General features: G+C 36.6%; 1 protein-coding gene across 2 annotated transcripts; it reads left to right on the top strand.

Annotated features, from left to right (window-relative positions):
• The first annotated feature begins 714 nt into the window (after positions 1–714).
• LOC125839389 (uncharacterized) lies at positions 715–13,934 on the top strand. 2 transcript variants are annotated; one of them, XM_049518373.1, is made up of 9 exons: positions 715–801; positions 959–3,212; positions 4,809–4,938; positions 5,020–5,108; positions 8,081–8,319; positions 10,307–10,393; positions 10,877–10,976; positions 11,797–11,989; positions 12,107–13,934. In XM_049518373.1, exons 2-9 carry the CDS (start codon positions 1,068–1,070, stop codon positions 13,216–13,218), a joined length of 4,095 nt encoding a protein of 1,364 aa, XP_049374330.1. In that variant the 5' UTR covers positions 715–801; positions 959–1,067; the 3' UTR covers positions 13,219–13,934. The 2 variants fall into 2 exon arrangements, with proteins under 2 accessions (XP_049374330.1, XP_049374329.1); XM_049518372.1 differs by having other exon boundaries at positions 722–842.
• The last annotated feature ends 558 nt before the right edge of the window (positions 13,935–14,492 follow it).

The following is a 14,492-nucleotide window of genomic DNA, read 5'->3' as shown; positions in this document are numbered from 1 at the left end:
GCCAAAATGAAAAATATGGACAAGTTAGAGGGGTTGTATATGTGTTTGGCCTTTCTAAAAAGTTAAAAAAACATTGTGCGCTTTCTAATAAAAACAATTTTGTATCTAGAATAATTCAAAATCGAAAACTATTACCACTCAACTACAATCTTGGATGGTGAGGAAACTACTTACTACGTTTCATATTAGTTTTATATTTTTTTACACACTTCTTAAGAAATCATAAATAAAATGATTAATTTTTCTAATTTACCCTTTATCTTTGATTACTAGTATTAACTCAAAGATGATAAAAAAATCATGATCGGGTAATTTTTTTTAAAAAGAATTAATTATATTTTTATTTTGTAAATTAATAAATAATTTAGAGTAATTATTTTTAGTAAATATGGAAACCTAATAGGAGTATGAGACTAAATGAATATTAGTGAATCAAATAAGAATATTAACATATTAATTGAACTCTTTTATCTGTTCAAGAAACAGAATGTATCAGTTTAGAACTACTTATGCATCAATATCAGAATTTTAAGATACTAAAATTATTTCATCTATATCTATAAAAATTAATATAAAGATAACAATATTGTATACTACAGTAAATTTTTTATTTTTATATTTATCTTTTTGTGTTTTTGATAAAATATTATATAGCAAAAAAAAAAAAAGAAAAAAAAAGAAGAAGCTGGGCTCTGTTCATATATATACAGAGTAGCCCAGAATCAATACAATTGCTCTCTATCTTTCTTGTGCGATTCGCTTGCTTCGCCGGAGAATTACGTCACTGATCGGATCAACAAGGTAATTCTGCCGTCGATTCAGTTCCCAAACTTTCCGGCAAGGTAAAGATCGCCGTCGATTCTATTCATGCAAATCCAATTTACTCACTGAACACCAACGAAATTCCCCTAATTTTTGTTTGTAATTGAAAAAGTTGTGTTTTTTTTTTCTGTTTCAGATCTGTGAATGTTAGATAACTGAACGAAGAATTTGGATTTCTGAAAGTTTGTTCGAGAACTTTTGGGGTGAATTTGCAATCTTTTTTCTTTATGAATTAAGGTTTGAGTATGGAGGGTAGTGTGAGATCAGGAGGTGTAGTGAAGAAGAAAAGTTCATCTGGGTGTTTGATAATTAAGAAGAAAGATGATAGAATAGGCATGGGTGGAGGAGGGGGTGTGGGTTCTTCAAGGGGTTCACAGAAGGTGAAAAAGAGGCCTAGATTGGTTGAGAGTGATTCGGAGTCGAGTGAAGAGTCATTGGAACCAATTAGGAGAAAGGGTGGAGAGAAATTTCACAATGGGTCAGTTGGCAGTGGAAAAAGTGGCGTGGAAAGTAGGGAATTTGGTAGGAATGGGAATATTGAAAGTGAGAGTAAGAGAAGTAAGTTAGATTTGTTTGATTTCGACGAATACGATGAATTCAATGAGGAGATGAAGTGGAATTCTGCAAGAACTGGGAGTTCTAGTAGGAATATGATGATTGAGAAGAGGAATCACTCTAATATTGATAGTTCTAAGGAAAGGAGTGATTCTGATGATGACGATGAAGCACATATGCCAATTTCATTGCTTAGGTTGAAGAGTAGGGAATCGTCTCAAGAACCAATTAGATTTCAAGGGAAAAATGGAGTCTTGAAGGTAATGGTGAATAAGAAGAAGAAGATAGACTTATCACACAAGGATTATGATGTTGAAAGTAGGAAAGGTTCCAGTTCTGACGATGGTGTCAAGAAGGATGTGCTACGCCGAGCTTCTTTGCACTCGGATTCTAAACGCCCTGAAAAACGACCACTGTCCATTAAAACGGAGCAGGCTGAGCTGAAATCACAAAAATCTTTCTTGGCGAAAGGCATTAAGTCTATAGACTCTGAAAATGATGGAACTGATACATCACTTAAGTTGGCACCACCTAGTTCAAAGACGAGGAGGATTAAGGAAGAAAGCAGGTCTGTAGCAGCTGAAGATGTTACCCCTGCTAAGAACAAAGAAGGAAAATTGAAACGTCGTGGGAGTATGGATAAGCAGCAGCTTCAGCCTGCTAGCTCAAATGCTAGGGTGATTAAGGAAGAAAACAGGTCCATAGCAGCTGAAAATGTTACCCCTGCCAAAAGCAAAGAAGGAAAATTGAAACGAGGTGGGAGTACTGAGAAGCAGCAACTGCGTGAGAGGATCAGAGGAATGCTTATTGAAGCTGGATGGACCATTGACTATAGACCAAGAAGGAACAGAGATTACTTGGATGCAGTGTATATTAATCCTAGTGGAACGGCATACTGGTCAATAATTAAGGCTTATGATGCACTGCAAAAACAGTCAGAGGAAGATCCAGGAAAAAGTAAACTTGATGGTGACTCTACTTCGTTTGCTCCATTAGCTGATGATTTAATCAATAAGCTAACCAGGCAAACACGGAAGAAGATTGAGAAAGAAATGAAAAAGAAAAGAAAAGATGATGCCAAGAACCGAGATTACATGAAGTCTACTATGCAAGAGTCTGCAGAGGACACAGATGATGATCAGCATGAGGAAAGACTAAGTAGCTATGTAAAGAAGAAAGGTAAGTTTCTGAAATGCAAGTCGCATGCAACAGATCAGGAGACTGATGGTGATACAAGTGACGATTCTTCAAAGGGAGGAAGATCTAGGCAAGATATGTCCGGAAAATCATCTATTGGAGCTGCTTCCAGTGAAATACAGGGAAGAAAAAGTAGGATAATTGGGCGATGTACATTGTTGGTTCGCAGATCTGATAAGGAGCAAGATTCTGAAAGCGATGGCTATGTTCCTTATACTGGAAAGAGAACCTTATTGGCCTGGATGATCGACTCTGGGACAGCGAAGTTAAGTCAGAAGGTTCAATATATGAATCGTAGGAGGACCAGAGTAAAGCTAGAAGGTTGGATAACACGAGATGGCATCCACTGTGGTTGCTGTAGTAAAATTCTTCCAGTTTCAAAATTTGAGCTGCATGCAGGAAGTACATTGCGTCAACCATATCAAAACATAATCTTGGAGTCTGGTGTTTCTTTGCTGGAGTGCTTGGTTGATGCATGGAATCAGCAAGGAGAATCTGATCGCGAAGATTTCCACACTGTAAACGCCGACAGTGATGACCCTGATGATGATACTTGTGGTAGATGTGGTGATGGTGGGGACCTTATGTGTTGTGATGGCTGCCCTTCGACTTTTCATCAAAGCTGTCTGGGTGTACAAGTATGTAGAATATGCTTTTTTGCTCACTGTTAGCATGTTTCCCCTCTTAATTAGTACTGTGCCTTCGTGCATTATTATTTTTTTAATTATTTTTTTTGTGGTGGTAAATATGAAAGATATTGTCATCTTTTCTTTTTGTCTATACTTGGTAATAAGGGTAGTTTCCTCACATTTTAAATGTATGAATTTCTTGTTTTCCTTTGTGCAAGAATCTTAAAGTGTCCTTTATCCTAGGAAATTCGACTTTTAAAACTACTGAGGAGATGGAAGACAAACAATAAAGAACAGAGCTTGGTTGTGGGGAAGGTCAAAATGATAGAGACTGATACTAACATTTCCATTTGAGAAACCACCATAGTCCTATGATAAAATAGAACTATAGAAAGAACCAGGTTACAGAAAGTCAGAAATGGAGGAAGCAATGTCTTTTGAGATCATCTTGCAACGATATACAACTGATCTACAAGATATGTAGTTTCCAATAAATGGTTTCACTTTTATCACATCCATGTGATTTGTACAATAACTGAACAGAACGAACTGGTTAAAATGGAAAGGAAAAAGTACAATCCTGTTGAGTTGAAAAAGAAAAGACAAGACGATGGCTCTGCTCCAAGTTCAAAAAGAAAAAGACACTTGTAAGAACTTAAGTTATGATGAAAGTCTTATACTTAAGCACCCAAGTGTATAGCCTAGTGGTCAATGAAGCAGGAGGAGAACCATGAGGTCTCAGGTTCAAATCCCATAGAGGCAAAAAGCACTAGGTTATTTCTTACCTTCTGACTAAGTCTCGCCAGTCAGAGTTACTATCGGTACCTATGCTGGTGGGAGGCAACAGGTACTTGGTGGATCAGACAAGCTGCGTGCAAGTTGGCCAGGACACTCCTGTAATTGAAAAAGTTCCTCTACTTATTAACAATAATGTTTTTGGCTGTCTTGTAGCTCTTTGTGAACAGATCAGTGTACTTTAGTACTTTATCTGCATCTGTTCCCTTCTTGTTTCTAGGAATAGTTATTCCCTTTTATGATTTCTTTACCACCATCTTGGTCAACAGACTTGAGCTCCATGTGCTGTTTGATTATCTGAAATTATTGAGTGCACATGCCCCTAAATCTCATGCATAAATGCAACCATTAAGGAGCTATGTGACAGAAGTCAATCAACAACAGTATGCAATCTAGCCCATTTTGTTTCTTGATCTTGCTTCAACATCTGTCAACAGACATCGTTATAGCATAACTGTTCGGTGAAACCGATCAGTAAATCATTCCAAAAATAACTCCGTCCTCTTCCCTTCCATCTGCAAGACTGTTTTAGTTTGTTGTTTGTATCATTAAAAGAATGGAAAGAAAGATAAGTGCATAAATATCACCAGAACTGATTGTGTAATATGGAAATGAACATTGATTAGGATAAGTATTTCTTAGAACATCAAACTCTACCTAGGCATCTCCAAAAGATGCAACATATGCAGACTGGGATTTTGAAATTTTCTGTTTCTTTATAATATTATTTATGTGCTTCTTTGAATTCAGCCTAGAAGATGAAATCTAGTCTCTCTAAGCATCAGGCTCACATGTTTCTTTTTTCTGCAGATGCTTCCTCCAGGCGATTGGCTCTGTCCAAATTGCACATGCAAATTTTGTAACACCGGCAGTACTATCACAGAGGAAGATGAGGGAGCTGTAGATGAGCTTCGCTGGTGCAGCCTCTGTGAGAAAAAATGTAAAGATGTTTTGCTTTTGGAGGTTTAGTTGCTTTACATCTTCTATAACTGAGCTGAATTATTGAACTTCCATTTTGCAGATCATAAATCATGCAGTCTGGATATGAATGCTATACCCTCTAGTTCTAATAGTCCATCTGTATCGTTTTGCGGGAAGAAATGCCAAGAGGTATTTCTTTTATCAACCTTCATTGTTCACTATTTTTCAATTGTTGTACTGTCACAAATTCTAATGGAGTTAACTGTCATTTACCTTCATATCAAACAAATAACATTTGGCATAAAGTCCATCCATGTGTTGAAAAATGCAGTCATGATCACCCAAGCTTTAGAACCTTCAGAATTGAAATTGGTCATTGTCATTACATGTCTCACTTTCAGTCTCTTGCCAAAGAAGCTGAGTTGAAAAGCAAAAATGTGCTCTTCCGCATTAAGGGGTCGTTTGGTTAGCAAAAATAATGCATGCATTAGCTCTGTGTATTAGCAATACTTTGTTTGGTACACTTTTTTATGCAATTAGTTATACACTCTATTGTGTATTAAGGTGTGTACTACTAATACCATGAATTTCTAGGTATTAGTAATGCAAGGGGATTTAATGCATGGATTAGCATGGTTAAAGACCCAATTACCCCTCAAAACCCTTTTCACATCTTTTCCACCATAATTGTGGAGGATATCTTTGTAAATATACATTTTTATGCAATGCATGCTATTTTTAATACACCAAACCAAACAATGCATAAGAAATAATCTATGTATAATTAATGCAAGCATAACTAATACAAGCATTACTAATACACTCTATTTAGCAATTCTTTTATACACCCTACCAAACGACCCCTAAGTGCCTGCTGGATGGTATAGACACAAGCCATGTCTGTGGCATCTTTCAGTTCTCTGGATATTAGAATACCTTTCAAGTGAAAAATTGAGAGCATATAAAGGAAATCAAGAGGGGAAAAAAAATCAAGTGAGGATTTTAAATTAAGAAGCACAGACTGGAAGTTCTTTCTTGTGATCTATGAATGTTAATATAATCGGCACAATGATTTGACATGCTGTTGGAAGAGCGAAGAAGCTGAGAATCAAAACTCTGCAACTAATTGCATAGACAATAAACAAGAGTAAAGGAAGAAATGGACTGAAAAAACTTTAGGGACTATAAAACTGATCCAACTGAAAGGCTGTGGTCTTTAAAAGATCTGCTAGCCAAATATGATGCAAACACAGCTAAAAAAGGCAAAAATTTGGACTTCAACCCTGAAATAATATATGAATCCCAGAGTCAGCTTGTTTTGTCTGAATTGTTTCTTTATTTCTTCTTGAAACACTGTTTTCAACGAACCACCCATCCTTTTAATTGGCCGCAGCACTGTAATGTGCATATTTGTGTTCTGAAGTCTGATATCATGGATTGTAAATCCTAGTAGATCTCTCTTAAAGGAGTCTGTATCTGTAACCTTCTTTTGTTTAGTCATCCAAGTCCTTTTAATTGCTGCGGAATGTAAACCTTGAGTTTCTAATTTGCTTGAGCCAAGGATACCTCGTGGTACCAATTCTACATGTGAAGAGCCTAACTTCACTAGGCTTGTAAATTTATTACTTAGTGAGAATGTAGCAGTTATATACAGTGAATAAAGAGGAACACTCTTTTGATTATAGTATACCATAGGGGGATACACTCTGGATAGTGGATTCTAAACATGAATTGGGGTTTACTCTCTCTTCTCCATTTTATTTGAAGAAACCAAAACTAGGTTCCACTTTTGGCATTGTCATACCAACATGGTATCATTATCCAATTCTCTCCCTGATAAGCTCCTAAACATGACTGCAAAGGACCCTCTCTACTATATACGCCAGGTAACAGAACCTAGCCCATCTATTATTGGCCTTGTCAAACTGACAAATTGTAGCTAACCAATCATCTCCTCTATAAGGTGCTTTAACGACTTGGTACCAATAGGAACAATCTCAAGAAATGACTCAATTGGAAAGTTCACTCACCCCTCTTTTTTTTTTGAAAGTAAAAGATTGGGGATGGATTCTTCTTTTGCTTTTTGTTCACCTGCATATATTTGAGCACCTTCTTGGTGCCTGCTCTTTTAATACAGTTACCATTTTTTGGACGTGAAAATGTTAATAAATTTGTAGCACCAAGAAAGTGCAGAGATGCGCAAAAATCAGAGGACAATTGCTCTTTTTTTTTAAAGTAAGGAGTTAATGAAAGTTCATGAGAAGATCAACATCAGTTACATTGACCATTTTATGCCAAGAGTTGAATGTCTAGAATTTAAAAGATCTATGGTTGCATTCCGTCCAAATGTTCCATAGAGTGCATGCAGGAACTGCTCTATAAAGTATTTCAAGGACTTCTTTAACATTTGCCCTTGCCAGCTTTCCAATACACCTTCCACTGTATTTCGTGTAGCCCGCTGCACCTATAGAAGGTTCAAGAACAAGCTCCAGATCTGCTAATGAGAACTGCTGCAAAAAACAAATGTAATGCCTCATACCAAGTATTGCACGGTTAGCATCTGTTGAACTAACCACCATGAACATGGGGCTAAATCCTCTCTTTGTAGCTTGTAGTCTTGAACTTAGACCTGGAAGATAAATTTCTGAAAGTAATGGTAGCGATCTGTACAATCAAAGCCGAACAGGAACCTGAAATTGCCATATGGAACTTAGAAACGGAGTAGAGAGGAAAATGCAATTGGATTGTTGAGGCTTGAATTGACAAAACCAAACAGTTTAATACTGTGGGGAGGCATGAATGAGATGGATGAATTTAGACCCCCTTCTCCTTGTCTACTATCCTTGATTACTTACTGGTTGCTCAAGAGCCTTAACTGGAGTTTATTTTTCTCTCAGAAAGTTACCATTATGCAAATGCATGATCTTCAAAACTACCAGTTTGGTAGCAAATTCAGTTGGACTTCTGTTATTTTATTGAGAAACATGCAGTAAATGGTGAATATTGTGTGTCCTGAAATTATAATTTTTTCTCTGAGAGTCCGATACTGTTTCAAGCTCGAAAGTAATGAAACTATTTATTGAGCTGAGATAGTCTGTGTCGCCATCTCTCACAGGATATGTTAGAATAGTTTGACTCATTTCTCTTCTCTATTTTTGCAGCTGTATGATCATCTGCAGAAGATTCTTGGTGTCAAACATGAGATTGAAGCTGGATTCTCATGGTCCCTAATTCAACGAACGGATTTAGACTCTGATCATTCTCATCATGCCTTTTCTCAACGGGTGGAGTGCAATTCTAAACTAGCTGTTGCACTGGCTGTTATGGATGAATGTTTTTTGCCGATTGTGGATAGGAAAAGTGGCATCAATATTATTCATAATGTTCTTTATAACTGCGGGTAATAATCTCTTTACCTTCTATATGCCCTGTTGTACTTTTGTAAATGTTATGATAAATACTGAAGACCTGTTATTTTTGATTAACTTCATTAAGCTGGCTGAATGATTTAATATCAGCATTTACTAATAATGTAAAATGTCATAGATATACTAATTTGAAGATGGATGTACGGTCATATACGATAAAAAATGATCACATCACATATAGGATGCAAGTAATGCATAGAAGATAAAGCACGAGGAGGTCACTTGAGATAAAATAGACATATCCTCTAGATGCAGAGGTTCATAGGTGTGAAAAATTAAGGTAATGGAATGTGGCAAAAGGGAATGGATTCACTATCAAAGAAAAAAAATTCAGGATCAGTACAGATTTAGCAAACAAAGAACACACTGGAAGCATGGGATCTATATAGGAAATACCAGCTAATTGAAAGTAAGGTTTAGTTCTTGATACACTTACTCAAGTTACGTCCGGTGCTTGTGAGGAGGACGTTTATTCTTATTAAAGACTTGTATGTCCATATAACAGTAAGTTTGTGATGTTAGAATGTAAAGTTTTAGAAAATTACTTGTTTTAAAAGACCAAATACTTAGTATTAGAATGAAGATCGAATTTGAGAATGAAATAGAGGATTTGAATTATTTATTATGCGAGTGTTTTATCATTTTTTTTTTAAATTTCATTGAATTATAATTCAACAATTAAAATCACAATATACATAGGGAGAAAGTCTATGAGACTTTGGTCACAAATGTGCTGTGGAAAGTGCATTGTTGCCCATTGAGGATAGTTTGGTAAATATGAATGTTTTGTAACTACATATCTGTCCCGTAAAAGTTAAAAACAACTTCTACTTCTGCTTCTGAGGAGAAGCTACCTTCATCAAACTTCATCCTCACGACAAATGAAATTTCTGCTACTACTCAAAAGCACTTTTTTTTTTCAGAAGCTTGACCAAACATCATAAATCTTCGCATTTGAAAAAAAACACTTCTAATATACCAGAAGACAAAAGGCTATTATTACTTAAACTGGTCTGATTTATTTCCAAAAGGTGAAGCTGGACATTCAGTTTGAGAGGGGAGAGAGTACAATGTTTATTATTTTACAACTTTTGTCGTCACGTCAAAAAACATTTCTGCTACTACTCAAAAGCACTTTTTCTCCAGAAGCTTAAGCAAATATCATAAATCTCCCAGTTAAGCATTTAAGAAAGAAAAAAAAAACACTTTTAATATCCCAGAAGACGGAAGGCTATTACACTGGTCTGATTGATTTCCAAAGGTGAAGCAGGAAATTCAATTTGAGAGGGGAGGGAGTATAATGTTTCTTATTTCACATCTTTTGTCCTTGGCTGATGCTCATAAACTGTCAACATAGTAGAAAATTACTGAATATGCTTTTTTCTGTTGCCTTTTCTTATCTCCTTAACTTGCAGCACTCTTTAGCAAATGCACCACTCTTTATCTTCCTTGTAGACTCTGCCTTGAAATACAGAGATTATCTTCTTAGAAATCTAATTACAAATAGATTATGCCCACGCCTTTTCTCTGTCACCAAAGAAACCCCAAATGGCACTGTGATGTTAAAAGCCATATTCATGGGAATGTGTCGATTCCTTCTTTGTGATTCTTTATAATATTGTTGCCTGTTGCTGTTAGAACAAATGATTTCTTTTATTTTTGCGGATTGGGTTTTTGAATCACCATTGAGGGAAATATATTGATTTTATTGGGTCAACCCTTATCTCTTGTTTGGAAATCAAAAGCCGAATTGTCAATTTAGCCATGCGATTTCTATTTTGATGTCTGAGAACAATATTTCCCTATTTTTTCTTTATGGTTTTGCAGGATGTGCTTGTGTGTTTTTAGATTCGTCTTTTACCTGGTTGTTGTGTTCAGAGTTCTTTCCCTTTTTCCTTTTCTCTGAATTTGGCTGTATTATTCAGCAGTTATTTGATGCTGTTTTTCTTTCCTATGAAGCTCAAACTTTACCCGGCTGAATTTTCATGGCTTCTATACGGCAATCTTGGAAAGGGGTGATGAAATAATATCTGCTGCATCCATAAGGTATACTGGATTGCTCAAGTCGTTTGCATTTGAAAAGTTCAAGTTTATTTTTCATATAATGATAGAGTTGGTGCATGAGTGTGGATGTGGATATGTTGTACAGTTGAACTGTCTCAGAACTTGCGATTGTGTTCCTTGCATTGGGATTTATGATCTTTAATGAAATGTAATTATGCTTATCAATTAGTCTTAGAATTTATTGCAATAGTGGACCATCCTTTTTGCCAGCATTTAACTGAATGTATCTCAATGTCAGCTACTGCTCCAAATTACTCTCAGAAGCAATTTTATTTTTTTTTTTTGACTTTCATGTAAAGATTTTTTTTTTTGGAGAATCCATGTAAAGGAACCTCTCTACTCATCACTCTCTCAAATTAAATTGTCCTGTTAGATAATTTCTTGTTTAACTTTTTTCTTATTTTTTGCTCATGTTTGTTCCGTCGTGCCTTACCAATCAATAAACATGTTTTGGCTGTAATTTAGGATCCATGGAACTCAACTTGCAGAAATGCCGTACATTGGGACCAGGAATATATATAGGCGCCAAGGGATGTGCCGCCGGTTGCTGTCTGCTATTGAGACGGTATAAGAATAATTATTGCTTCCTCACATTGTTCATCTAATTGTTTTGAAGATGGTTGTGTACATAAGAGATCATTGAGATATGTCATGTACTTTCATGTGCATTCATTGCTATGCAATTATAAAATGAGCTATTGAGAGTCATCATTTTGTTTACGCCAAAGGATTTATTGGAGCAAAGGACATCCTAATTTCTTTTCCGTTGCAGTGCTGGTCTTCAGAAGTAGCAAACAGATAATTTAATTCAGCACTTTATCAAAGTGACAGCTACAACTGCAATCACTTGATGTGTATGTAAGAAACATGAAAAAGCAAATAGTCGTGTGGAAATGTATGATGCGTAAGGAAATGTTGTAATACCTGATGCTCTAGAAGAAAAGTAATACTATCTAGTTCTTGAATTAATATTTGAATATATAAGAATGTCCGTAAGTTCCCAAGAGTTAGTCTCCAAAGAAGCTAAGTAGCATTGGACAGCTGTATTCTTACCGAAAGAAAATGGTGACATTGTGAAAGAAGGGACAGGAACCTCGCTTCATCCGTTTTGAAATTCTGTTCATTCCTGTTGCTGCTTTCATCTCCCATTAATGGGGATATATATGTAGGACATCTTAAGACTTGAATTTCTTTATGCTTGCTAACAGTACAAGTGATTTTTCGGGATGGTTAATAAATGCATGTCATACCTTTTCCAGCTGTCACATGCATCTGCTTCGGTTAGTCAGGCATTATGTGATTGCATGTTGATTATGTTCTTTGTATTTTGGTCGTCAAGATTGGACTGCAGACCAACAGTTTAATTTGTGGTCTCATTTTTTCAGGTCCTCTCCACACTGAAAGTTCAGAAGTTGATTATTCCTGCTATATCTGAGCATATGCATACTTGGACCATAGTTTTTGGATTTAATCCACTTGAGGAATCACAGAGGCTAGAGATGAAGTCCATCAATATGTTGGTGTTTCCTGGGACAGATATGCTACAAAAGAGGTTACTAAATGGAGAGACCCTAGAGGGTAATATAATATTAAATTTCTGCTTTTACTTTTTGCTGGCCTTTTTAGGAATTTTTTTTTTATCTTTTAATCTTTACTGTCCATGTTTGTGATTTGAACTTCTGGATTTTTCTGTAGCTGGTATAAATGCTGGTGATTCAAAACATAGTGTTCCTCGGTTGCCTGCTTTGGTTGAAAAAGCTGATAAGGACTCCGACTCCCCTACTAAGTGCGACGGGAACTTGCAAGATCAAGCCTGCATAGAAAAAGTTGATGACGGTGTTGGTGCTTCTGATTCTCTATCTACACCTGTTGATTTAAGTGATAGTGCTTTGGTTAGAACAGAAAGTGCTGATTGTGGATCAGATATTCAAATCTCCACTAAGGAGGCTACATCTGTCCAATGCAATATGGAGAAGAAGCTGCCTGAATCGACCACAAAATCAAGGCCCTCCTCTCCTTCCGGTCCAAGTATAGGAAACACTGATTCGGGAGATGTTTCATTGGGTCCTTCCACAGAAGTTGATGACCAGTCATCTGAGCCGGTCCATCAAAAATTGTGCATTTCATTGGATGAAGCTTCTGCCAGAAACATTGAGGTAGAGAAACAGAATGAGGAGGTTTCAGATAATATTTCCATTGATGCCAATGGGAAAGGTTTATCGGCAGATACCAAAGCTAGTTGTTTTAAAGAACCTGCTGCACCAAGTGCAGAAGAAGAAACTGACAAGACAAAAGTTTCAGTATGTGTCTCTGCAACTTGTGAGAGTACAAAGCCTTCCATAGATGTCCTCTCAGACTCTACTCAACCAAGTACACCTGGCGTGCAGAATGGGCGAAATGTGGTTTTAAAGCAAACTTCTGATATTAAACGTCTTGATGACGGAGATGTTTCCCTGGAAGAGGGTAATTTGGATGCCTCTCCAATTGGTGATGGAGTTAATGACAATAATGGTGCTGAAGTTTCTTCTTCTAAATCTGCAATTGATTCCTCGGTTGAAACTTCTTTGAATGCTGCCCCAGAAAATAACATGGACTGTCAACTTTCTCTCTGTCCTGGATCTCAAGCATGTGGCTTGAACCCTTCTGATGGCTGTTCTGAAGCAAAAGTTTCTCTTGATGAGAAGATAGTTCACTCTGATCCTGGTCGGGCAGAAACTCATGAAGTAACTGTAGCGGGCAGTTGCAGTGGAACTGTTGATTCTTCTGCTGATGTTTCTGCAGAACTTGCTGCTGAAGAAAAGATTTAGACTCTGGTCTAGGCCTATTGATGCTAATCACACTGACTATGCTTACTTAAACATCACGGTAATCAACGTAAGCTTGATGTCGGATTTTGTACAAGGTCTCCTACGAAGTTGTTTCCTCTCCTGAACTACTTTTGGGTAATCAAGGTCATCTCACGTTCCTGAAGCTGTTTGTGTTCTGTCAATCAAACCAATTTTGATTCTTCAGTGGGTTATGTCGTAAAGGGAAAGAAGGAAATAGTTATTCAGGAAGGCAATTATAAAAAAATTGGTCTAGAAGTTGTGCAGTTTCTCTGCTGTCATCTAGGTGGAGGGTTTCAGAAATGTATAGCAGCTTTTGATTGGATGCTCTGAAACCAATGTCCTAAACCATCTGTGGAAATTGAGACACTCAGAGCCCTTCAGGAGCTGGTGTAATGGAAATTGTCTTTATCGATCTATCAGCATAATGGAGTGTCTGTCTGGTAGTAGTTTGGCGGTACAATCACCAGCCTATTAGTAGTATCATTATCAAAAGGGTATGTGAATTGTACCTCATGGATACGGCAGCAAATTTTGTGAACCTTGTGGACTCCATTGGTGAGAGACACCAACAAAGATTTTGAATGTACATATGTAGTTTTGTGTAGATCTAATATTCTGTTACCAAGGTCCTCAGATATCCTTGTAATTCATCAATTGAAATGATAATATCACCAAATATCCAAGTTTCTGGTTAACTTCTTCATGATGAGATCCCCGTAATTGCTTCTTATTAGGACTCTGCCTGATCTTGCTAGCGACACAGATTCTTGTAAGGTACATATTTTTCACATATTTTATGGTTTTTAAGTTCCTGTTGATACTTCCACTATTTGTAGTGTTTAATTCAGCAGATTTACCCAGTTTTTGTATTTCGTTCCGTTTGTTATCTATATCTATTATCGATATATTAGACTTAAGGTAGATATCTAGAATCTTTGAATGTGGAAAATGGAAATTTATGCTTATATATATGTTGTCACAACAACTGACCAAATAATTGTAAGATGGAATCTGTCCCAAATTCTTGTCTGGTAAGGATGGATGTGGATGAAGTTTGACATCTTTTATGCACACGGATACATGTACTTTTGACTTGTTTGCTATATTCTTTACTGGTAAATGGTAACTCAGAAATTGGCAACAAACACACAGGACGTGCAGGCTTGTCTACTTTGTTCTGTTGCCCCACCCACCCCCCACCCCTATAAATGACCATATCTATCTTATTAGAGTAGTCAAAACTGCAAATTCAA

Source organism: Solanum verrucosum, unplaced genomic scaffold, assembly GCF_900185275.1.
Source record: "Solanum verrucosum unplaced genomic scaffold, falcon-dt-bn FXZP01000306.1, whole genome shotgun sequence".
Taxonomy (NCBI): domain Eukaryota; kingdom Viridiplantae; phylum Streptophyta; class Magnoliopsida; order Solanales; family Solanaceae; genus Solanum; species Solanum verrucosum.
Note: the sequence above shows the minus strand (reverse complement) of the source record. Positions and strands in the feature narration are given on the sequence as shown.